This window comes from Callorhinus ursinus, unplaced genomic scaffold (genome assembly GCF_003265705.2).
Source record: "Callorhinus ursinus isolate GAN/ISIS: 27379988/994484 unplaced genomic scaffold, GSC_fseal_2.0 scaffold61, whole genome shotgun sequence".
In the NCBI taxonomy this organism is placed as follows: Eukaryota; Metazoa; Chordata; class Mammalia; order Carnivora; family Otariidae; genus Callorhinus; species Callorhinus ursinus.
Window position 1 is genome coordinate 2,682,144 of NW_027397123.1, and position 26,479 is coordinate 2,708,622.

The 26,479-nt window shown below is 40.1% G+C and overlaps 2 protein-coding genes across 7 annotated transcripts in view; one reads left to right on the forward strand and one right to left on the reverse strand.

Moving 5' to 3' along the window:
* Positions 1 to 2,292, reverse strand: part of LOC112810569 (uncharacterized) — a 64,754-nt gene extending 62,462 nt beyond the window's left edge. Inside the window, exons 1-4 of the mRNA XM_025854262.2 lie at positions 2,175 to 2,292; positions 1,548 to 1,779; positions 1,236 to 1,373; positions 57 to 131 (exon numbers count right to left, since the gene is read on the reverse strand). The gene's annotated coding sequence lies outside the window, so the exon portion shown is untranslated. The remainder of the gene's footprint in view (positions 1 to 56; positions 132 to 1,235; positions 1,374 to 1,547; positions 1,780 to 2,174) is intronic.
* A 6,224-nt stretch (positions 2,293 to 8,516) lies between these two features.
* On the forward strand, positions 8,517 to 26,088 carry ZNF790 (zinc finger protein 790). 6 transcript variants are annotated; one of them, XM_025854464.2, is made up of 5 exons: positions 8,517 to 8,854; positions 16,626 to 16,707; positions 17,669 to 17,795; positions 18,092 to 18,187; positions 22,082 to 26,088. In XM_025854464.2, the coding sequence occupies exons 2-5, from the start codon at positions 16,699 to 16,701 to the stop codon at positions 23,749 to 23,751; spliced, it is 1,902 nt and encodes a 633-aa protein (XP_025710249.1). In that variant the 5' UTR covers positions 8,517 to 8,854; positions 16,626 to 16,698; the 3' UTR covers positions 23,752 to 26,088. The 6 variants fall into 6 exon arrangements, with proteins under 6 accessions (XP_025710249.1, XP_025710250.1, XP_073741364.1 ...); XM_025854465.2 differs by having other exon boundaries at positions 17,672 to 17,795; XM_073885263.1 differs by lacking the exon at positions 17,669 to 17,795 and having other exon boundaries at positions 22,082 to 26,087.
* The last annotated feature ends 391 nt before the right edge of the window (positions 26,089 to 26,479 follow it).

The following is a 26,479-nucleotide window of genomic DNA, read 5'->3' on the forward strand; positions in this document are numbered from 1 at the left end:
TCAAGTCCTGACAAAGAAAAGGGGATTTCCGGAAACAAGGGGAAACCACAAACTACCTTGCAGGAGCCTTGTGGATGTTCAACAGCCATTCTTTACTCCACTCTGGAAGCCTCTGTGCAAGCAAAGCAGAGCTGAGGAAGAAGAAAGGAGTCAGGAAACATCAGATTCTTCTGCGAGCCCAGGTCAACCAACCGCCCGCCACCTATAAATGTAGGTCTAGGTCAGGCAAGACTAGGGCGTCCTGTTCAATACCAGCATCAAGACAAGAGCAGGGTCACTGCAGTTCTGGGCAGAATCTGTCCCCGAGCTCACAGAGGTCCCCCGGGAGCAGAGTGCTGGAGTCACAAAGGTAGACAAAGGCGTCCCACACTACAGTGCTATACGGACACACAGTCCCACAAACTCAACCACGGGGATAGAGGCACCCCCAAACCTAAGCACAACTGGCTGCACATGGTCACACAAGCATACACACCACGGGGACACAGTCACAATCGCAGTCATAGACACCCCACACACTCACATTCCCACTGCCACACTTCATGGGGACACAGTGACAACGAATTGACACGCACCCTACACCAATAATATCACAAATACATACACCATGGGTAAACACAATCACAGATCTCACAGTTAAGGCATCCCACACCCACAGTTCAAAAATGGTCATAAACACACACGCACCATGAAGACACCCAGTTTTACAACCGCGGTCAAAGAACACTACACTCGCAAAAATCCGGTCACACAATTAAACCTCATCACAGATGAGCAATCGTAACAGCAAATCAAGCCCTCCTCCCCGCCCTCACAGTTCCGTACACACGCTCACACTGACACAGAGACACAGTCACATTTAGACACACACCCTCCTCACAATCTCCCCTGCTCAGCTGGCTCCCCTACACACCCCGCACAGGCCAGAGGTTCCAGACACGCCGGCTCCAACCCCGGGTTCCCGGCCACCTCACCTATGCCTCCTTCGGTAGGGTCAGCACCCCCTCTACTCTACTTGGAACAAGTCGAAAGCGGCAGCTACCACAGCGCCCGGAGGCCGTTTGCCCCAAGCCGCCAGAAGATCCCGCCCACTCCTCAGGAGAGGGGCTAGTTCTCGCGGGAGGGATACTGAGCCTAGAGGCATCTGGGAGATGTAGTACAGATGTAACGACAGGTTGCTAAAAAGCGGTCTCCTGGATATGTCGACTCCCCGGTGGCAAAGAGCCTGGACTCACCCAAAACTGTGTCTTCCCGCTGAGCAGCGCACCGGGGGCTTCCGCGAGTGTCAGCTGACTAGGAGTCCGTCGACCAAACTGGAGTCAGGCTCCTCTGAGTTCTCCTCTTGACTGGGTCTCGTCCTTGACCTGCTGACCCTAGTTCAGCAAGAATCCCACTGCTTTTGATATTTCACCAAGCTCCTCTTAGTAATTTTCTATCCACTGACTCCCTCACCCTGCCCCTTGGATATAAATCCCAGCTAGTGTTATATATTGAGTTGAGTTCAGTCTCTCTTCTCCACTGCGACAATCTAATAAAATCTTCCTTACCTGTTTAACTTGCCTGGTGCAGTTTTTCGTTGACAATGCTCCCAGTGCGGTTCTCAGGCTTTGACGACTCACCCTGCAGCATACTTGGCCCTACGGCCTCCTGGGAAATGCAGTCCTGGACTTCTCCAATGGCCAGATGGACCAGGGTAAGGTAAGCGGTGTCCTCTAGGCACTGAGGTGAGGCCTGGCCACATTTAAATGCCCTGGAGGGTGCTCGGAATTCTGCTTTGTCCTGGGAATACAAAAATGCTCTTGAGTAAGGCTGCTGCGGACCTTGTCAGAACGAACCCCTATGTGGACCTGAGCATCTGTGACCAAACCAGCCTGGGGAGTTTGAAAGGGAGGAATCTTCAAGCCCAGTCATGTATGTGAAAGTGGACAAAGGAGGTCCCGTCATGGGACAGTGGTGAGATTACATGTGTGACTGGTTGAGGGGGGAGGGAGGATAGTTGAATGAAAGAGAAACTGCATGCAGGTAAAATTGATGAGTGTGACAGAGTGGGATCAAGATTATGTGTGGCTTTGTGAGGCTGGAGGGTCACATCATGGGTGTGTGTGGTTGTGCAGCTAGTGGGGCAAGAGTGTCTGGGTCCCTGCAGGTATGTGTATGGGTATCTATGTGATCACCTGAATGTAGGTCATCTCAGCATGGGTGCCTGAGATGGTGGAGGAATCTGAATCCTGCAAGCCTCATTTTCTCCTCAAGCTGATAATAAGGGTATGTCTTCCTGGAGCTCCGATCTTAAGAGGGAAAAGCTGCATTTTAATTTATATAACAAATAACTTGTAGCATTTTTATATAAACGCTTAAGTTTCCAACCATTTGTTCTGGAATAGAATAACAAATCAGTATGACATATTAAACAGGGCATATTTTGCTATAGGGGTACTTGTTTTGTCTACAATCTTGCCCCCAGACATTTACTCTTTTGTAGTAATTGGTAGGGCAAATTGGGGTCATTGGTAGGGTAAATGTTCGGAGATGTAATTGTTCAATTCAAGGAGAAGTATCAACCACAAAAGATGTTCAGAGGAAGCTGTGCAGGGATGTGATGCTGGAGAACTAGAGCAACATAGTCATATTAGACATGGATAGCTCTCTGTACAATCCAACTTTTGAAAATAAAGTGCTGTCTCTTTTCCATTTCTGAAATATTGAGAAACTTTACATGGCATAATAGATTCAGCTTTGAGATAACAAGTTTCAGGTGTTCTCAAACCCTCTGCCATATGATTGCATATGCTCAACCTTTAAGGTAAAAAGTTATTTACTTTGTTTCTCTTTATGTGGTAACTTCCTTAAAGGCCCAGGCTCCGTCTGATTTAGGGGATGGTGCTTGAATTAAAATTCAGTCTTATATCATTTTCCTATATATAGGCTATCACATCACCAAACTGGATAAAATCTTTAATTGGAACAAGAAGAGAGACCATGGGTGGTAACAGAGGAAATGTAAAGTAGGTTCTTTCCAAGTGAGTGAGTGAAAACCAGGCAGATGTGCTTGGGGTAAGGCAGAATACAGATGTTTAGTGAGAGAGCTGACAACACTGAAATGTTTTTCAGGGTTTCATTTATAGGCCCTACTCTCCTTGAGTCTTAGCTGATGTGAATCCTTCTGTCATTATTCTTCCTCTATCAGTGCCCTCTTTTAAGTAATCCTAGAGGACCACATTCTCTTCATTGTCATAGTCTACATATGCAGTGAGTCCTTCACAAATCTGTAGTATTGAGGCACCTGGGTGCCTCAGTCGGTTAAGCGGCTGCCTTCAGCTGGGTTCATGATCCCAGGGTCCTGGGATTGAGCCCCACAGAGTCCCGGCATCTGGCTCCCTGCTCAGCAGGGAACCTGCTTCTCCCTCTGCCTGACGCTCCCCCTGCTTGTGCTCGCTCTCTCTCTGACAAATAAATAAATAAAATCTTTTTTTTAAACATCTGCAGTCTTTCGAAACTATTATTGTTGCACACTGCAGTTTCTTTTTTATTACATTCCATTTTCTATCTTTCTATTGCTAAAAGCTTCAGGATTATATTTTACATCTGCATTTCCCATTGTCACTTATTTCCCACAGTCATATTTCAGCTACTTTCATCACCTCTTGAAGTTACTAGCTTAGAAATGGTTGCTGCTGTAACCATTAAATGGTTGCTGCTGGTTTCGTATGTAAACTACTTTGAGTAATTCTGTATTTATACCAACATATCTATGTATACAAAGCCCCTCATCTTTATTTTTCACAAATGTCAGTATACTACAAAGCATCTAGTCTTTTTACTCACTATTATTTCTTAGAAGGCATCCCATATTAATACATATTCCTTATTCCTTCTTATGGTGGTATTGTGTTTTGTCATAGGGAAAATGCCATACCTTAATATCGTATTAGTGAATATTTAGGATGTTTTCAAGTTTCTACAATTCTGGAATAATATGTATACTCAGCTTTGCATAGATATGCAGGCATCTTTGTAATAAATTCCTTTAAGAAGTGCTGGTTATGGGGCGCCTGGGTCACTCAGTCGTTAAGCGTCTGCCTTCGGCTCAGGTCATGACCCCAGGGTCCTGGGATCGAGCCCCGCATCGGGCTCCCTGCTCCGCGGGAAGCCCGCTTCTCCCTCTCCCACTCCCCCTGCTTGTGTTCCTGCTCTCACTATCTCTCTCTCACTGTCAAATAAATAAATAAAATCTTTTTTAAAAAAGTGCTGGTTAAAAAAATAAAAATAAATTAATAAATTAATTAAAAAGTGCTGGTTATGTATAAATATTTGCAATGCACATAAGATGAATCACTTTCCATTCCCACCAAAAATTTTGTAAGAGTGCCTATTTCCTGTTCCTGTCAAACCCTGTATTTCTTCATTCAGCAGCTCAATGTGACCTATTGAGCCCTTTGTCTGTGCCAGGTTCTATTCCAGGGAAGCATCAGTGAACAAAATGGCCAAAATTTCCTTTCCTCAAGGAGTTTACATTCTAGTCAGGGAAAGTGGCCAATGAACGTGTAAATGAAATATAGAGTATTCCAGGGTGCCTGGGTGGCTCAGATGGTTAAGCGACCGCCTTTGGCTCAGGTCATGATCCTGGAGTCCCGGGATTGAGGCCCGCATGGGGCTCCCTGCTCAGCGGGGAGTCTGCTTCTCCCTCTGACCCTCCCCCCTCTCATGCTCTCTCTCTCTCATTCTCTCTCAAATAAATAAATAAAATCTTAAAAAAAAAAGAAATATATAGTATTCCAGATAAAGGTAAGCTCTGTAGAGAAAAAGAAAGCTTGGAAATGAGATAGTGAGTGCCAAGGGAATTGCCATATCTTAAAAGCTTTATTTATTTATTTATTAGTTATGAACTTTATTTATATATTATTTATTAACTTTAGTTAATAGTTTATGTTAAACACCTGCCCTACCCAATATAGGGCTTGACCTCACAACCCTGAGATCAAGAGTCCCATGCTCTTCTGACTGAGACAGCCAGGCACCTGGGAATTGCAATTTTAAATAGAATAGTTAGGAAAAACCTAACTAAGAAGAAAATATCTGAGCAAACCAAAAGGAAGGAGTAGCGACATTTGAACATATTTGGACAAAGCAAATTATAAAGAGAGAAAACACCAAAACATAAACGCTATGGGTTGGGTACAAGCCTGTATATTCAAGGAGCAGCGGGGAGTCTGCTTGGGATTCTCTCCCTCTCCCCCTGAGTGCCATGCATGCATGAGTGTGCTCTCTCTCTCTCTCTCAAATAAATAAAATAAATAATCTTTAAAAAAAAACTATGGAATAAGCAAGTTTTAGGGGGTAGATGAAGAATTCTGTCTTTGATCTCATAAACCACTGAGAAAGTCCATGTTAAAGAGAAACATTTGCATGTCGTCAGTATCTAGGTGTCGTTTACAGTAGTGAGAGGATGAGAGTTCTAAGGAAATCTATTAGGGTAAGACTAAACACAGTAACATGTTGTAGTGGGTTGAATGGTGGCATCCCAGAGATATGTCTGTATCCTAATCCCCAAGACCTGTGAATGTGACCTTGATGTAGTTTTGGGTAGCACTGGAGTCCAGAGCCAATGGCCAAGAAATAATTCTTATTAAAGCACGGAGACAGGACCCATGGCAGAAAGAAATGCATTACAAGTGTGAGGGGTGACTGATTATAAACTTGGGAGTTGGGGGAGGTAAGGAAAAGGGAGGTTTCCAAAAGGACTTTCTATCTCAAGTATTTGTCAATGGGCTGCTGGTCATAGAGAAATTTAATTTTGTTTACATTCCCTTTTGCCTCTGTTTCCCATAACACTCATGGAGGGGAAGGTGATGTCAGGGTTCTAGGAAATCAAGTTATAGGTCTCCAAAAGTTAGGCTATTGATAAGAATGCTTTTTCCTTGTCTATCACTAAGTTATTTGTAAATTGATGGAAACTCTTGTCCTGCAGAACTGAGATCTTTATCAGTTAACCATTTGTTTTTCCTTTCCCTTAGGGTTAGGGCAGCCAGAAGTGCCTGAGGAATGTCAACATATCCTACCGGGGACTTGGGGGTGGGACGGTGTCAGCTTGTGCTTTGTCCTCAGCTTGCCTTTTGCTCCCTCATCAACCTCATTTGGTAAAAGGATCTTTGCATATGCAATTAAGTTAAGGATCTCTAAGTGAGTTCATCCTGGATTATCTGTGTGTGATCTAAATCCAATGACAAGTGTCTTTATAATAGAAGATGAAAAGACACACAAAAGAAGGCCATGTAAAGACAGAGGTAGAGATTGAAGTTATGCAGCAACAAGCTAAGGACACCTGAGTTTAGTTCTGTGTTGTTTTGGTTTGGGTTTTTTGGTCTCTTGGGAGCATCTTGATTTTTATTTTCCCTTGCCTTTTCATATGCCTTAAATTTTTTTGTTGTTGTTGAAAGCCAGACATTTTGTTTAGGACAGTAGTGTGCAGAAAAGCCTTAACATAGCCGACCTGAGAATTCTTATCTTTAGAAGGCCTACTTGCACAGTTGGCGCTTGGCTTGCATCTAGAACTTAGTTTTCCTCAGGGGGGTCCCGCTATCCTAATAAGAGTGGCTCCCTATGCCTGTTTTTACAAATCAATAGTTTATGTTAAACACCTGCTTTCCTTCTGAAATTCTGGTATGCACCTGGCAGAAGCTGCCTTTGTGACCAGCCCACAATAAAAATCTCTAGGTACTGAGTCTCTAATGAGCTTCTTCCCTGGTTGGCAACATTTCAAGTGTGTTGTCACAACTCGTTGCAGGGGAAATTAATTTCCTGTGCGACTCTACTTGGAAAGGATCCTTGGAACTATGCACCTAGTTTTTCCTGGACTTTACTCCATGTGCTTTTCCTCTTTGCTAATTTTGCTTTGGTATTGTTTCACTGAGTTCTTCTAGAGAATCATTCAACCTTAGAGGGAGTATTGATCTTGGGGTCCCACAACACAGTAGTAACTGAGGAAAATAATTTTCATGCCTGAATGGGCACACTTTTCCTGTGGAGTTTTAAGTTAATTCAATTAGGAGTTTTAACAACTAAGCAAGATAAATTCATGCAATTTGATTTGCATTTATATACATTTCAAAGATAGATAACTGACAACCAAGATATTTGTGGGGTCCCCCAATCCGACGGGAGGCACCAAATGTGGGGTAACCTGAGCTGGTGGAAGCCTGCTACACAGGCAGTGAAAGAATTCACCCAAGGCAGAACAAGGGTGATAGAAGTTTGTTGACAGCAAAGCAGAAATTGCTGTGAGGCAGGGGTGGGGGGCTGTAGTTAAGGGAGGAAGGTGAGAAGGTATGGGAAGTATGGAATTTTTCTTTTTTGGTACCTGTGTCTACCCACTGGTCAGCTAGGGCTTATGATTCTTTTGAGGTGGGTCTCCTAAAGGGCCTGTTTGTATTCAGCCAGGGGGTTTCTGTGGGCCCTTCTATCTTACTGAAGTTTCCACTGTTCAGGTGGATTGCCTAAAAGCGGCCTCTAGAATATTATTACCTTAACAGTCAGGCGGGATAGTGGTCAGCTAGGGACTGGGGATCAGAAATATCTCATGCGGGGCGCCTGGGTGGCTCAGTCGTTGAGCGTCTGCTTTTGGCTCGGGTCATGGTTTCCAGGTCCTGGGATCGAGCCCCACATCGGGGTCCCTGCTCCGTGGGGAGCCTGCTTCTCCCTCTCCCACTCCCACTGCTTGTGTTCCTTCTCGCTGTGTCTCTCTCCGTCAGATAAGTGAATAAAATCTTTAAAAAATAAATAAATAAAATAAAGTTGCATTTCCTATTGAGCAACATTAAAAAAAAATATCTCATGCATAGGTCGTTTCTTCTTGAAATACCAACAATGTACTCTTCATTAGTATTGAGTAAAACTGAATGTACACATTCTATGCACTTTTCGTCAGGTATTTCCTATTTTACAATAAAAATATCTTAAAAGAAATTCTTTTTTAAAGGCTGAATTTGAAAGTACTGAAAAAAACTACTCTATCAGAAAACTTAGACATACTGTCCATCTAAATGATGAGCTCGGAGAAAAGGCAGCAAATTTAAAAAATGGGCAAGTATTAACTTCAAAAAAAATGGCCAAGATATGAATAACATTTACAAAACACTAATGTAAGCTTGAATATTAATTTAAATCAAACTCTTTAAGGGTAATTGGAAGATGAGACTAAGGTAAGTATTTGAGGATGTGAGAGATACTACACCTCCATTAAAGAAGGAGCTCCAATGTCTTCGCAGAGAAGGGACCCTCCTGGGGCCGGGCCCCTTCATCCTACCCCCAGGTCGATGCTTGGCACTGCCTAACGGGACCTTTCTGTCACACCATATCTGTCAGATGCCCAGACAGCCAACTCAAGCCGCGAAGAATTACACCCTTCCTCTGAGGTAGTTTGGCCTACGGCCCTGAACTACATTTCCCAGAGGCCATCGCGTCCAAGGCTACTTCCGGTAAAGGCCGCATTGGTTCATTTGTGCAGGTTCCCAGACTGGAGCACCCATCTGTGGAGGAGCAGCGTGGAGGCCTTAGTGGAGTCTTGCGTTCTAAACGCGGCCTGGAACTAATGGAACTAATAGAAGCCCTCTGCCACGCATGTGAGCAGTTATGAGGGCAATGGTCTTTGTCGAGGGAAAGGATGGGGGCCGAGGCCAAGGCCTGTGAATTGAGATTGTCGGCTCTGGGCTCTGAAAGGCTGTCCACGCTCTGACTACATTTTCCAATGCCCACCATAGCCGAAGCCGCTTCCTGTCCGCGCGCTGACGCTTTCAGGACCGTAGGAAGCATCGCGCCGGAATCCCAGCGGAACATTCTTGTAGGACCGCAGGGTCAGGTAAGAGAGTCTAAGACCCAGAAGCGGAATGACCCCTGAGGGGCCAAGGCCACTGGGGAGGGCAGTGGGCAGTGAGGGACTGATGTTTTCGGAGTCTCAGGCTTTGCCAGCAAGAGGGTGTGGGAGGGAAGGTGGTAGGGAGCTGTGTATGTGTGTGTCCGCTCCCGCGCGATCACGGATGGGATCTGTGGGTGCTTGTGTGAAATTGTAACGGGAGCGGGATGTGGGGGTGATCGCTCAGGAGCTGTAGGGTTGGGGGTGTGTATGTGTGTGTGTTTGCATGCTGTGTGTGTGTTTGCTCCCCTCACGATGGTGAGGGGAGCTGTACTGATTGTAATGACCATTTAGGTGTGACTGTACATGTATATGATTGTGACTGCACCACTGTGTGCCTGACCGTGTGTGTAAATGTGGTAGCAGCAGCTGTGGAGCCAGAAACAAAGAATATTGCATTTAGTAACAATCATAGTTATTCGTAAATGTGTGGAGAGCAGTTTCTGCGGTGGCCGTTAGTTGGGTTGAGTCGGGTAGTGTAGAATGTGGGGAGAGGAATAGGAGACAGTGTAGAGAACATATCCCAAAAAATTTCTCTGTAAATATGAGCAGAGAAATAGAAATAGAGAAATAGGGGAAATAACAACGTTGCAGTATATTGGTGATAATGAGCCACAAGAGAGAGAAAAGTAGAAATACAGGTGAGAATGAGTAAGCAAGGCTCATCCGTGTGGATGCAGTGCAACTGCAAGAATAAAAGAGGGTAGTAGTGTTGCAGAGAATGAGCCATGAGCTCAGGTTTTCAAAAAACAAGGGGAAATATCCTGTATTTGGTAGATGTCAGCAACAGTGAGGTGTGGTGAATTATAAATAATCTCATGGCATGAAATTCCAAGCTAGAGCTTTTTTGGAGGAGGAAGAGAAAAAAGTCTGAAAGTAATAAGAACAAGGAGGATACCTGCACTGCTTCCAGACCCAGTGGCAGGAAGCTGTGGTGGGTAGGAGAGGGAGATATTGAAAAGGCTGCAGAGTCCTCTGGGGAGAGCCAGGTTTCCCTTAGACCCAAAGGTGAAGGGAATATTCAAAAAAGTGGTTGGGGATAGAAGAGGGGTTTGTTATTAATGAATTACGAATTCCAGAGGGCATACTAGAAAGTGTCAAGATTTGGGGAGGGATGAGAAGGTGGTACATTCGACTGATTGGGAGTACAGTGTCTGAATAGAGAGATTATCAGGAATCTAAGGCTTCCTATGATGGACATAAACATGGATACAGGGGATATTGATGCTTATTCTGGTTGGATTCAAGACTGTTGGAGAGGAAGTGATGGGATAGAAGGAGGTGGGTTTTTGAGTATCCATCAGAAAGAGAGGAGCCAAGGATAGAAACTTTAAAGGTGGTTGGGTTAGGCAGAATAATGCCCCTGCAAAGATGTCCAGGTCCTAATCCCTGGAACCTGTGAATATTTTGCTTTACAGAACAAAAGGGGCTTTGCAAACAAGATTAAGTTAAGGACCTTGAAATGGAGAAATTATCCTAGATTATCCAATTAGGCCCAATGGATTTTTTTTTTAAAGATTTTATTTATTTATTTGAGAGAGAGAGAATGAGAGATAGAGAGCACGAGAGGGAAGAGGGTCAGAGGGAGAAGCAGACTCCCCGCCGAGCAGGGAGTCCGATGTGGGACTCGATCCCGGGACTCCAGGATCATGACCTGAGCCGAAGGCAGTCGCTTAACCAACTGAGCCACCCAGGCGCCCAGGCCCAATGGATTCTTAAAGTCAGTAAACCCTTTCCCAAGGGTTTAGAGTCAGAGGGAGATAGAATCAAAGAAGAATGGTCAGAGATAATCAAAACTGCTGGCTGAAGGAAGGGAGCCAATGTTGGTGGCCTCTAGACTCTGGAAGACGTAAGGAAATAAATAATTCTCCCTTAGAGCCTACAGAAAGGAACACAGCCCTGCTGACACCTTGATCTTAGCCCAATGAGAACCATCTCAGACTTTTACCTAACTGCCTAAGTGTAAGGTAATAAATTTGTATTATTTTAAGCCACTGTGTTTATGCTAATTTGTTGCTCAGTAGTAGAAAACTAATATAGTGGTATAGTGTCTTAGCCTTAGTGCTATGGGAGGGTCTTGAGCCCTGTGACAGGAAGGGAACCCAATCCCTACTGATAAAATTGGGGAATTCAGGTAAGGCACAATAGGCCCCCTCGTTGCTTGTAATTTCCAGTTTTGCTGCATTATGATATATTTTTTTAAATGTTTTATTTATTTATTCATGAGAGTCAGAGAGAGGGAGAGAGAGGCAGAGGCAGAAGGAGAAGCAGGCTCCCCACCTAGCATGCAGCGTGATGCGGGACTTGATCCCAGGACTCTGGGGTCATGACCTTAGCCGAAGGCAGACGCTTAACCATCTGAGCCACCCAGGCGCCCTGCATCATGATATTTTTTAACGTTGGAATTTAATGAATTTTTCTTTGTGATCTAATATATGGCCAGTCTATAGTGCTTGTTTTCCACTTGATTTGTCTTTGATTGACAAAAATGTATTAAAATACTCTGTGAATGAAGTTTTATCTTCCATAACCTATAGCTTCTGCTTTATTGAAGTTGCTGCTGTTAGTTGATATATATTCATCATCATCATCATCATCATTATTATTATTTTTAGAGAGAGGGGTAGGGGGAGAGGCAGAGAGAGAATCTTAAGCAGGCTCCATGCCCAGTACAGAGCCTGATGTAGGACTTGATCTCACGACCCTGAGATCATGACCTGAGCCCAAATCAAGAGTTGGATGCTTAACCAACTGAGCCACTCAGGTGAACCTAGATATTCATAATTATTTTTATTGTGAATTGGAGGCTTTGGTATTTTAGCATGCTCAAGATCATAGCCCCTGCTTATTTTTTTTAATAAACAAATTGCTTTTCTTTTTTTAATTTATTTTTTAATTTTTTAAGTAGGCTCCACACCCAGCATAGAGCCCAATGGGGGTCTTGAGCTCACAACCCTAAGGTCAATACCTGAGCTGAGATCAAGAGTTGGATGCTTAACCAACTCTACCACCCAGGCGCCCCTGCTTATTTTTTTGTTTGTTTGCTTGCATTTGCCTTGTATATATTTCTCCATAATTTGTAAAATGAACTTTTTATTGAAATTTATCATATATACAGTCAAGTGTATAAATGATAATACAATAAAAAATTTCCTGATATTTTCTCTATTCTCTCTTTAAAGGCAGAAATATGTCCTCTAGTAGTTTAGAAAGCACCCATTTGAGTAATATTCCCTAAGCTCTTGGAGCATAGAACTTTTTATATCCTTTATGTTTGAAGGACAGCTTGGCTGCATATAAAATCTTCGATTCTGTCATTTATTTTCCCACAAGTATATTGGAGAGACTACTCACTATTTGGGGTTCTGAATTTAGCAGTGGAGAAGTCTAACAACGGAATTTCCTTTTTCTCATAGGTAACTTGATATTTTTATCTTGATTTCCCCAGGGGTTTTAGCTTAATAATTTTATTAGGAAATGTTTTGGTACTGACAATTCTGAATCATTTCTCCCTGCAATATGGTGTCTTTTCATTATGTATATTCATGCTTTATTTCAGGAAATTATTTTTAATGTTAAAAATGTAGTTTTTATCAACATGGATGGGACTGGAGGAGATTATGCTCAGTGAAATAAGTCAAGCAGAGAAAGTCAATTATCATATGGTTTCACTTATTTGTGGAACGTAAGGAATAGCGTGGAGGACATTAGGAGAAGGAAGGGAAAAATGAGCGGGGGGGGGATTGGAGGGAGAGACGAACCATGAGAGACTATGGACTCTGAGAAACAAACAAGGTTTTAGGGGGGAGGGGGGATTGGTTAGCCCGGTGATGGGTATTAAGGAGGGCACGTACTGCATGGAGCACTGGGTGTTTTACGAAAACAATGGATCATGGATCACCACATCAAAAACGAATGATGTATTGTATGGTGACTAACATAACATAATAAAATTTTTTAAAAAAATGTAGTTTTTAATATTTGTTCTCTTCCTTGATTTGGATTTTGTCTCTAGGGGTCTGCTTATTTGCAAGTTGGATTATCTCTGACTTTCACTGTTTTCTTCCAATAATTGTCATCTCTTTCTTTGTTTTATTTTGCTCTGCTCACTAATTTCTGTATTCTTTGTCCATGCACTTTCTGTGGTATTTGTCATACCTTGTGCTTGTTTGTTCTTCGTTTCTAAAGTGATTTTGCCTATGTTCTCTTTCACTTTTGAATTCAACTTTCACATGTAGTCTGTTCATCACTTCCTTCCCATTCCTGAAATCATTGTAATATTTGTGCATGTAGTCTTGCCTCAGAGCTGTGATTATATCAGAAATTATTTTTTAAAAATAAATAAATAAAAATAAAAATAAATTATTTTTTTACTCATACTGGAATGTTGGATAATAATTTTAATCTTCTCCAGTGTCTTTTAGGCAGTTTTCTTTATACATAGGGGAATTTTGGCACTCTTTTCAAACATATCTAACAATATCTTGGGACACAATGGTTCTAATTTTGTTATTTTTTTCAAAGGTGACAGATTATCTCAGAATAGCTGTCACTGGTGCTTTCCTGTGAAAAAGTAGTTTTTAGGTTCTTCTGCCCAAGAGTTCTCCCTCCTCTGTTACTACAATAGGAGACATTTTCTTTAAAATATAGTTCCTCTGTGGAGAAAGGGGAACAAACCCTTTTGCACTGTTGGTGAGATGCGAACTGGTGCAGTCTTTGTGGAAAACAGTATGGAGGTTCCTCAAAAAGTTTAAAATAGGGCGCCTGGGTGGCTCACTTGGTTAAGCGACTGCCTTCGGCTCAGGTCATGATCCTGGAGTCCCGGAATCGAGTCCCGCATCGGGCTCCCTGCTCAGCGGGGGGAGTCTGCTTCTCCCTCTGACCCTCTTCCCTCTCATGCTCTCTATCTTTCATTCTCTCTCTCTCAAATAAATAAATAAAATCTTTAAAAAAAAAAGTTTAAAATAGAACTATCCTGTGACCCAGCAATTGCAATATTAGGTATTTACCCAAAGGATACAAAAATACAGATTCAAAGGGATACACGCACCCTGATGTTTTTAGCAGCATTATCAACAATAGCCAAACTATGGAGAGAGCCCAAATGTCCATCAACTGATGAATGGATAAAGAAGACGTGGTGTACACACACACACACACACACACACACACACACACACACACACACTGGAATATTACTCAGCCATCATAAAGCATGAAATCTTGCCCTTTGCAACAACATGGATGGAACTAGAGTGTATTTTGCTATGTGAAATAAGTCAGTCAGAGAAAGACAAATACTGTATGATTTCACTCATAGGTGTAATTTAAGAAAGAAAACAGATGAATATATGGGAAGGGGAAATGAAAAAAAGGAGAGTGAAACAAGCTATAAGAGACTCTTAACAATAGAGAACAAACTAAGGGTTGATAGAGGGAGGTGGGGGAGGGATAGGCTAGATGGGTGATGGGTATTAAGGAAGGCACTTGTTATGATGAGCACTGGGTGTTGTATATAAGTGATGAATCACTGAATTCTATTCCAGAAACCAATATTGTACTGTATGTTAACTACCTAAAATTTAAACTAAAAGTAAGTAAATAAAATATGGTTCCTTTGAATAGCCAGGTTTTCTTTGTTGTTCAGAACGTAACCTGTTCAGAAGGCCTCCTACTATCAGTTCTGAGTTCCCCAGTGTCTTCTCTGCTGCAATTAAAGAATATAGCCAGGGGTGCCTGGCTGGCACAATTGGAAGAGCATGTGACTCTTGATCTTGGGGTTGTGAGTTTGAGCCCCACATTGGGATAGAGTTCACTTTTCAAAAAAATTTTTAAAAAGAGAGGATACAGCTAAGATCCCAACTTATTTGATGAGGCCGGTATTACTCAGATACCAAAACCAGACAAAGCTTATCTCATAAGAATTTGAGCACAATAATCCTTAACAAAATATTAGCAAACCAAGTCCAGCAATGTATAAAATGAATTATACAGCATGACCAAGTGGAATATATCCCAGGAATGCAAGGTTGTCTGAACATCCAAAAATCAATTGATGTGATACATCATATCAATAGAATAAAAACCAAAAATCACATAGTCATTTTCATAGATACAGAAAAAGCATTTGACAAAAGCCAATACCTTTTCATTTAAAAAAAATACTCTAAACTAGGAATGAAAGGGAATTTCTTTAACTTGGTATAGGGCACCTACAGAAATCCTATAGCTAACATATTTGATAGTGAATCTCTGAATGTCTTTCCCCTAAGATCAGGAATAAGACAAGAATGACTGCTTTTGCCACTTCTGTTCAGTATTGTACTAGAGATTTTACACAGCAGTTAGGCAAGAAAGAAGAAATAAAAAACATCTAGGAAAAGAAGTTAAACCATCTCTATCTACACATGACATGATTTTTTTTAATATAGAAAATCCTAAGGAATCCACACACACAAAAAAACTATTAGAACTAATAAAGGAGTTTAGAGAGGTTTTAAGAGGACACCTGGGTGGCTCAGTCAGTCAGGCCCAGGGTCCTGGGATTGAGTCCCACCTGCAACAGGCTCCTTGCTCAGTGGGGAGCCTGCTTCTCTCTCTGCCTGCCACTCCCCTTGCTTGTGTGTGCTCTCTCTCACTCTCTCTCTCTCTGACAAATAAATGAAATCTTAAAAAAAAAAAAAGTTTTAGGGCATAAGATGAATAGATAAAAATCAAGTGTAGGGGGCCGCCTGGGTGGCTCAGTCGGTTAAGCGACTGCCTTCGGCTCAGGTCATGATCCCAGGGTCCTGGGATCGAGCCCCACATCGGGCTCCCTGCTCAGCGGGAAGCCTGCTTCTCCCTCTCCCGCTCCCCCTGCTTGTGTTCCTTCTCTTGCTGTGTCTCTCTTCTCTCTCTGTCAAATAAATAAAATCTTAACAAAAAAAAAATCAACTGTAGGGGCACCTGGGTAACTCAGTTAAGCGTCCAACTCTTGATTTGGGCTCAGGTCATAACCTCAGGCTTGTGAGACCAAGCCCCGCATCAGGCTCGGCCCTGGGCATGGAGCCTGCTGAAGATTCGCTCTCTGCCTCTCCCTCTGCCCCTCCCCCCCCAATCAAATGTATATTTATACATTTGCAATGAAGAATCCAAAAATGACATATAGAAAACAATTCCATTCACAGTAGCATCAAAAAGCATAAAATATTTAGGAATAAATTTAATAAGTGTAAAACTTGTACTCTGAAAACCAAAAACAAGTATTCGAACATAAAAACTTGTACACAAAGGTTCATAGCAGCATATTTATAACAGTCAAAAGGTAGAAACAACCCAAATGTCCATTAATGGATAAATGGGTAAACAAAAATCTGGTCTAGTCATACAATGGAATATTATTCAGCCATAGAAAGGAATGAAATACTGATACATGCTACAACTTGGATGAACCTCGAAAGCATTATGCTAAATGAGATAGACTAGTCACAGTAAGTTCACATATTGTATGATTCCATTCATAGGAAAGTCCAGAATAGGGAAATCTATAGAGACAGAAAGTGAATTAGTGGTTACTTAGGACTGGGAAAAAGGGAGGGAGAATGAGTCACTTGGGTTTTGGTTTGGGCCAGGATTTCTGTAGACTCCCTCTGATCTTTCTTCAGGGAAGAAAATGGAATTCTTAGTCCCTTTGAAAGCTCTGAGGTAAACCTGACCTCTCCTGATTCCTTCCTTCTAGCTCTGCTTTCTCAGGACTCTGCTTCACCAGGAGAGGAGTCTAGAAGACTGATTGATTCTTGGAATTTTAAGTCATGGCCCATGTGAGTTGGAATTGCCTCTCTCCAAAATTATAATCATTTTTATCACATCATATGAATACTTTTTTATCCTTAAGCTGCTTACTTGAGTCACTATTCATTGTGGTAAGTGATAGCTGTGAAACAGTCCACCGCCTTCCTAGGTGTCCCTCTTCTTTCCAACATGGCATTCAGCACCTCCCATGTCCTAATACTTTGGCAGAGTACTGAAGGAGGAGAAATATTTTTCCTTAGAGGAAATAGTAGAGACTTTCTTTTCAAATCTGTGGCTTAACAAGGTGGAACTGAGTGGGTCAAAGGGATACTCTACATGAAAGCTTTTATTTACTCTGTAGAATGGGGTGTTTCAGTTAGTAAAGGTGAGAGTTGGTGTTGGTTGGTTTTCCGTTTTATTAGTTGGCAAAATTCAGAGAGATCTGGGATTTTGCCAGGAAATCAGTGAGAGATTAATATTATTAACAAGACATGTGTTGATTGTCAGCTACTTATCTGAGAGCCCAAAGATTTTATACACTCCCACAGAAAATGGTATTCAGTTAGGAATTGTGTCTTCTAAGAATCCTTTCAACTTCAGCTAACAGAAAATTCAACTAAAAGTAGCCTAAGGGGGAAAAAAGTGTTTGTCACATAATAAATCTGGAGTTAGTCCTGTAAGCCTGGCATGGCATCCCAGTGGTATCAACAAAGAACTCTTAATTCTGGGCTGCCATCCTATTGTCTGGTGTTTGTCACTGGAAGGTCATAAGGATGTTGTGACTGAACAACAGAAGATTTTAAGAGCATATAGGCACTCAGCTTCAGTCACACTAATTTCCATGTCATTTCCCCCTATACTACAGGCAGCCAACTTCAGTTTTTTGCTCAGTGAGTATACTACTTCCTACAGTGCGCACTTTCATTTCTTCCCACTTCTAGCTAAAAGATTTTTTAATTTCACTGTTGATGCTTGGATTGTTTGTTTCAGCAGTTGATGATGTTCAGGGATGTGGCTATAGACTTCTCTCAGGAGGAGTGGGAATGCCTAGGCTTGGAACAGAGACATTTGTACAGAGATGTGATGTTGGAGAACTACAGCAACATGATCTCACTGGGTAAGATTCAGAATCTAACCCCAGAAATTTCTGATTTCTACATTGTGAATTTTTGAATTGTCTTTTAAGTATCTAGGGGAATTCCTGACTTCTTTCTAGGAAAATGGTTTATGCTTTATAAATTTAGTAATAGTCATCATCAGTGGGAACCTCCATCTTCTCCATCCTTTAGAAATACTTCATGCCTTTTTCTTGCTCTTCCTATAATTGTCTCTCTTCCTCCATAACCGAGGGACTAGTTGCAAATTTTGAAATCTTTACCACATGGTCATTTCCTGTTTCTTATCTCTAATCAGGACTTTGCATTTATCAGCCAGATGTGTTCTCTTTACTGGAGAAGGGGAAAGAGCCCTGGATGGTTTTACAGGATGAGACAAGAGGACCTTGCCCAGGTGAGTGAGGGCTGAGCCAGCACAGGACGCCATCATTGTAGATAAGAGCCCAGATGTTTAGTGAGGCAGCGGCATCTCTGAAATATTGGCCTCGAATCTCTTCCTCAAGGGATAAAGACCTATGGATAAAGATCTGAGACCTAGAGTCAAAAGTAACCTTTTCACCATGAATTTCCAAATGACCCTTCTCTTCATCTCTAAATACCACTCTAATTCAGTACTCTTCAAATTCTTTCCCTCATGTTATCAAAAGGTAAGTGTCATTCTTTTTCTCCAGTAGTCAATTTATCAATGCTTTGACTCAATTTCTTTCTATCTCTCTTTTTTTCATTTAGATATTTGTAAATGTCTTCATTTAGATATTTGTAAATTTCTCCCTAAAAAAACTTTTGACCCCATTTTTATTTTGCCTACTTTATCTTGAATTTTTCTTATTTTGCCTAAATTTCTCCTTGCTTCTGCATTTCCTGCACATTTATTGATTTTCCAGTTTCATTTTGGGATAAGAAGAGTTAACAAAGAGTATATAACCTATTAAGAAACTTGTATTCTTTTCTGTGACTGGAACATGTCCATAAATTTTGGCAAAATAGGTTCTACATTAAGAGACGGCCTGATAGGCTGCTTAGTTGAAAATCAGGATAATAGGTGAAAATGGCTTCTGGCTACAGTGAATAATAAGCGGTAGAAGAGAGTTTAAGGCTAATGGAGGACAACAGGGGCGCCTGGGTGGCTCAGTCATTAAGCGTCTGCCTTCGGCTCAGGTCATGATCCCAGGGTCCTGAGATCGAGCCTCGTATGGGGCTCCCTGCTCCGCAGGAAGCCTGCTTCTCCCTCTCTCACTCCCCCTGCTTGGGTTCCCTCTCTCGCTGTGTCTCTCTCTGTCAAATAAATAAAATCTTAAAAAAAAAAAGGCTAATGGAGGACAACAAAGAGACTGCAATGTCATAAAAGACAAGTCCAGGCTGTCAAGAGGAAACAAGGTGCATATTTGGCAAGTTGAGGCTAATTGATGAATTTTCTATTATGGGCAGAACTCAGATTGAAGCAACATACTCTTGGAGCTTCTTCTCCCCCCTTTTTTTTGTCTCTCTGTCAAATAAATAAATAAAATCTTTAAAAAAAAAGAAATATCAAAGAAAGAAAATAAATTTTATTTCCTTATTGGAATTATGGTTTTGAACGCCAGAGGTTATATTTGTGTTCTAAAATTGTTCTTTTTCTGAACTATCGATAGCTAAAACAACTTAAATGAATCTCCAGGATGTTGTGCTGAATGAAAGATGCCAAAGGTCACATGCCAAATGAATCCAATTATAGAACATTTTGGAAATCACTAAATAATAAAGATTGAAAATATATTAGTGGTTGCCAGGGGTTAGGGATGGGCAGGAGAGTGGTGGTCATAGTTACGGCTATAAAGAGGTAGCACAAGAGGTAGAATCTATGTAATAATGGTTTAGGTCTGTATCTTGATTTTGGTTGGTGGTTACAGTAATCCACATATGTGATAAATGACATAACTGTATATATTCATTGTGCCAATGTCAGTTACATGATTTGGATACTGTGCTTTAATTATGTAAGATGTGTTCATCGGGCAAAACTGGGTAAAGGGTAATCTTTGCAACTTACTGTGAATCTATAATTACAGTTGACCCTTGAACAACTTGAAGGGTTTAGGGATGCCAACCTTTGCACGGTCAAAAATTCATGTAGAGGCACCTGGGTGGCTCAGTTGGTTAAGTGTCTGACTAGGTTTTGGCTCAGGACATGATCTCAGGGCCATGAGATCAAGCACCGCTTCACGCTCGGTGCTCAGCTGGGAGTCTGCTTAAGATTCTCTTCCTCTCCCTCTGCCCCTCCCCCACTTGCTTGAGCTCTCTCTCTCTCTGTAAAATAAATAAATCCTTTAAAAAATTAATGTATAAATTTTAACTTCCCAAAAACTTAACTACTAGTAGCTTACTGTTGACTAGAAACCTTACTAATAACATAAATTAACATATACTTTATATGTTATATGTGTTATATAATGGATTCTTAAAGTAAGCTAGAGAAAAGAAAATGTTATTAAGAAAATCATAAAGGGGCGCCTGGGTGGCTCAGTCATTAAACGTCTGCCTTCAGCTTAGGTCATGATCCCGGGGTCCTGGGATTGAGCCCCGCATTGGGATCCCTACTCTGCGGGAAGCCAGCTTCTCTCTCTCCCACTCCCCCTGCTTGTGTTCCCTCTCTCGCTGTCTCTCTCTGTCAAATAAATAAATAAAATCTTTAAAAAAAAAGAAAATAATAAGAAAGAAACCATAAATTTACAATACTGGAAAAAAATCCATGTGTAAGTGGACCTGTGCGGTTTAAACCTGTGTTGTTCAACGGTCAACTATATTTCAAAATAAAAGTTTTTATGACATAGTATGTTTTCCCAATCCTCTCGATAAATCTCTTAAAAAAGCATATTAATATCTCTAATGTCATACAGAAAAATAAGCACTCAGTCAAGCTCAGTAATTTTCTCATAACCTAAAGATGGTGTTAGTAAACAGAACTGAGCCTGAAACTGCGGTCTGTCCTTTTTCTGCTACAATACACTATTACTTACACATGTAACTGAACTGCCTTTCAACTTACTCTGTCACCGCTAGAGTACTTGCTCCGTTCCCAGCTCTACTCCCAAGAAAAATTTATAACATAACCACATGACAATTTCATCAAATCTGGCACATATCAAAAATGAGTCACAGAATGGTCCTACTTATTCCTAGCTCATGCCAGACTCTTTGCCCTTGGCAACTTCTCAAACTATTTTCCTTTTTGAACTATCACCCATAATTATGTCCTTTAACCTAAGTGGAACATACCTGTGTTACTGAGTTCCTACTGTCTATTAACTCTAGACTAGATTACTCCCAATATTAGACTGATACTCTATTTCCCAACATTACTGTTTTTAAGCTCAGAATTATATAAGACGTTCACCATAGTATCTTCTATAGTACTTGAAAATTTGTAGATACTTTCTGTAATATTTTCAGTGGCCTTGCATAGAAGGGAAAGGAAGAAGAGACCTAGGGAGGGGCTTGAAAGCATAAAGCAGAATGGATGAGCAATACTATAAACTCAAGAATAAAGAAAACAAAAGCACCTTGGTTGGAGTCATGTGACAAAAAGATGGCTTGGCTATGCACCATGGAGGAAATGAGCAGGGTGAAGTCTTTGCAAAGGCAAATTGAAAAATGATTAAGTAGGTATGCTTACATTTCTGCATACTTGTCTTTGAGTTAGTTTAGATATCCTTTTGTTTCTTCCTGTCTGTGCAGAAAGTAATATGGAAGCAGTTTATGTACTCATATCAGTAAAGATGGAAGCAACTAGACAGTGAGGTGTGTTACATTATTATCATATGATTAAATGATCCCAATTGTGCTTCTGGTACTTGGTTTTTGTAAGATCCTTTACTCCACCCTAAATTCCCCCAATTTCTTCCTTTTTTTTTGTCTTGTAATGTATTTTTTACAGAATTATTTTTTTGATGCTTAACATATGCTAAGAGTTGATTTACCATACTGAGTGAAACAGTCTTACCTTTACATTGGCATTCCATGACTGGGTGGTACCTGAATAATCTTTTTTTTTTTTAATTGAACTGCTCAGATGATTTGACTAAAACAAAGCTTTTATATATCTAATCACTCACCTCAACTTTTATTAGTTCTCTTTAATTTCTGTTTATTTTTTGCCCCTTTTTCATATTGCCCAGAATTTGAGAATTTCTTAAGTCATTCACTTCTTGTGTGCCTTACATATTTTAGGATTTGCTTTTTATATCTACATTGGACATTTTGTTTCTTTTTGAACAGTAAAACAGTATGAATTTATCTTCTTATCTTTCAGACATGCAATCCAGATGTCAGAGCAAGAAGTTATCACAAAAAAATGTCACTTTTGAGAGAGAATTGACTCAACTGGAAATTTGTAAAAAACACAGCCTTGAATATTTGTGTTTTAGGGGTGATTGGGAAAGCAAAGATCAGTTTGAAACACAACAGGAAAATCAGGAGGAATGTTTTAAGCAGGTTATACTCGCCGGTGAAAAAATGTCCACTTCTAAACATCACACAGCTTTTAATGTACATCACAAACAGAATACAGGAAAGAAACTGAAAGAATTTAAAGAATGTGGGAAAGCCTTTCCTTCTGGCTCCGAGTGTACTCAACATCAAGTAATTCACACTAGGGAGAAATTTTGTGAAGATAAGGAATATGAGAAGACCTTTCTTTCTGATTCAGAACTTACTCAATATCAGACAGTTCACACTGCTAAGAAAACTTACGAATGTAAAGAATGTGGGAAGGTGTTTAGTTTGCGTTCAAGTCTTACTGGTCATAGGAGGATTCATACTGGTGAAAAACCTTTTAAATGTAAGGAATGTGGGAAGGCCTTTAGATTTCATTCACAACTTAGTGTCCATAAGCGTATTCATACTGGTGAGAAGTCTTACGAATGTAAGGAATGTGGGAAGGCCTTTAGTTGTGGCTCAGATCTTACACGACATCAGAGAATTCATACTGGTGAAAAACCCTATGAATGTAATGAATGTAGGAAGGCCTTTAGTCAGCGATCACATCTTACTAAACATCAGAGAATTCACACTGGTGAAAAACCTTATGAATGTAAGGAGTGTGGAAAAGCTTTTACTCGTGGCTCACACCTAACTCAACATCAGAGGACTCACACTACTGAGAAATCTCATGAATGTAAGGAATGTGGAAAAGCCTTTATTCGTGGTTCAAATCTTGCTCAACATCAGAATGTTCATGTTGGTAGGAAACCCTATGAATGTGAGAAATGCGGAAAAGCCTATATCTGGAGTTCACACCTTGCTCGACATCAACGAATTCATACTGGTAGGAAACCTTATGAATGTAAGCAATGTGGGAAGACATTTATTTGGGCCTCATATCTTGTTCAACATGAGAAAATTCATAATGAGAGGAAAGTCCATGAATGTAAGGAATGTAGAAAGACCTTTCTTCATGGCTCGGAGTTTAATCGACATCAAAAAATTCATACTGGTGAAAGAAACTATGAATGTAAGGAATGTGGAAAGACCTTTTTTCGTGGTTCAGAACTTAATCGACATCAGAAAATCCATACTGGAAAGAGACCATATGAATGTGAAGAATGTGGAAAAGCCTTTCTCTGGGGTTCACAACTTACTCGACATCAGAGAATACATACTGGTGAGGAACCTTATGTATGTAAAGAATGTGGGAAATCTTTTATCTGGGGTTCACAACTTACACGACATAAGAAAATTCATACTGATACAGATTCCTGTGAATATAAGGAAAGAAGCCAGATCTTTGGTCACCATCCATATTTTACTGAACAGAAAATTCACAATGGTAAGAATCTCTATCAATGGAAAGACTATGGGAACACCTTTAGTCAGGACTCAGACTTTGCTCAACACCAGGGTATTTACACTTTTGAGAAATCCTATGAATATAAAAATTTTGAGACATTTTCTCCAAACTCTCACTTTATTTCACTCTCATAAAATCTTATGATATAAAAATATAGGAAAGTCTTTATTCATGCCTCATTAATTGATGTCTGTTAATTCCTTCTTTTGAGAAACCCCACAAGTGTAAGTAATATTGGAAGACTCTGTCAGAGCACATAACACACTCAACAGCAGAGAATTCATAATGCAATCTGTATTAATAGAGGAAAGCATTTACTGAATAATTTTCCATTTGGAATACCAGAGTAAAACCCTATGAATAAGATGACACTGTGACTCTCTTTTGAATCATTCTTAAAGCATTCTCCACATCATTGATATTATTCTGCATAGAATTTAAATCTAACTTGTGTAGGACAACCTTCCATCACTTTTTAAATCTTCTTACACTTCCACAAAATTACACTAAAAGTGAATTTCTGTTATGTAATTAATCTTGGAAAGCCTTGAGCTATGTCATAAAACTTATTTGGTATGCCTTAGTTCCAACATATCTTACCTGTATTTTTTGGAAAGTAACTCAAATCTGTGTCTGTTTCCTTATTTGATTACAAGGGCTAAATGAGCTTGACGACTTAAATGATGTCATGACCATCATTAATATTAGTATTAGACCATTTCTATGAGATAAAGACCTTGACAATATAATAAATATAGACAAATATGCCATCTGCATATGTATCTTACTGAACAGTAGGATAATTCTGAAGAAAAACCAGTAAAACAGAATGAAGGGAAGAAAGCTTTGAATCAGTATTCATTTGCTGCACCAAAAAAATCCATACTATAAAGAAAGCCTTATGGTTTTAAGGAAAATGGGGTAGTTGAGTGCTCGGCAATGTTTTTTGTTTTGTTTTTAAAGGCATTTGGAAATGATTTGTCTCTAACAAATTTCTAAAGCCAAATGTCCTGTCCATTTTATCACAATTAAAATTTAGAAATTAGAAAATGGCCAAATGAATCCTGACCTCTTGGAAATTTATTACTACATATATAAATAATTATCAAAGTAATAAGCAAATCAAAAAAGTTACAGGCTATTTAGTTGTGAATGATAATGAAACTCTTATATATCAAATCCTATGAACATGACCATGGCAGTTCTCAATGGAAATTACTCTGTGTAGGTAACTAAAACAATTGAGGGCAGTTTACCTCTTGTCACCATTGTATCTCCAGCACTTAGGAAAGTGCCTGTTATGTTGTGGAGTCTAAATATTTGTCAAATTAAATAATGATTACTGAACTAAACAAGCTAATGCCCCAATGGGTGTTTGAATTAATGGAAAGTTTTAATGAAAATAAAGCAAAAATCATGGAATAAAGAACAGTACAAAAGTTTTTTTTTTTATTTTAAGTCAAAATGTTTCTTTGAAGAAAACTAGTATTACTAGACTTTGGCAATGCCTTCACATTATAAGAAAGAATTCTGATACATGTTTTAGAGGATATTTTTAATGGTCATATAAATAGATGTAAGCCTTATTAGATCCAACTTTTAAATAGAGTATGGTTTGTTTTCTAGGAAAACATTTTAAATGATTAAATTTCAAGAGTAACTGAAAGGGGCCAAAAAAACTTAACAATTGGAAAAAATAATCTTTAAAAATCATGTAGGAGCAGGTAATTGTACAGGCTACCCCCTGAAGGAACAGAAAATCCTATGGAAAAATTGCGAGCAGATACTAAAAGACTAACATAATTCTGATTAATAAAATGAGATGTTGAGTAGCCCTTGAACAACAAATTCCGGAATAATTTCACTCATGAACATACATAGAAAAAACTAACACAGTAGTCAAATGATATTTACCCAGAATGTTTAAACTCTGATCTGGACGGGTGATAATTCTGTAGTTTACACATAACTGCAAGATACCAACGATGACGTACCTTATCAGTTCAGTATTTAATTTATTCTAAGAGTATTTTCTTGGTACCTTTTAGTATTATGTAAGTTAAAGAATGTTGAGCTTATACACATGTATTTAGCACAGTTATAATTCGGTTCTTTAACAGTAGCTAAACAGGATTAGGGAACAAGAGTTCCCTCCCAAATTATTGTCTTCTGTGGAATTTCTCAACTCACACGGGAAAAATGAATTTTTTTTGTTATGTTCTTTGTTGTAATAAACCAGCCATTTTCATTCATGCTGACTATTTTTTTTTTAAGGTGATGAATTCACTGAGAAAAATAACTTTCTGGACATCCATATACAGATAAATATGGGTCATTCCTTTTCCCTTTTGCCTTGGCTTCTGTGTTGAGTTTAGTATCAGTGTGCATGTCAGGTACTCCTTCCTCCCTCATCGTTAATTCCTGGATCTCCTTGAATGCCTAATGTACATGTTTCTTGAACCCCTTTCCATTGGTATGTTTGTGAATTTTGATAATGTCTTCTCTAGTCTACCTTAGAGATGACAGAACATTCCTTAGTTTTTCCCTAACCACCTTTCTTGGCAGGAACCATTCTGCTAGAATCATTTTGAGAAGGATTTTTTTTTCAAGATTTTATTTGAGAGAAAGAGAGAGAGCACATGAGAGGGGGGAGGGTCAGAGGGAGAAGCAGGCTCCCCGCTGAGCAGGGAGCCCGATGTGGGACTCGATCCCAGAACTCCAGGATCATGACCTGAGCCGAAGGCAGTTGCTTAACCAACTGAGCCACCCAGGCGCCCTTGAGAAAGAATTTTTAATTACTGTTAGCACAGTTGGATAAAATTTATGGGAAAGAAAATTAGATTCATCCCTGGCAGTGTAAGA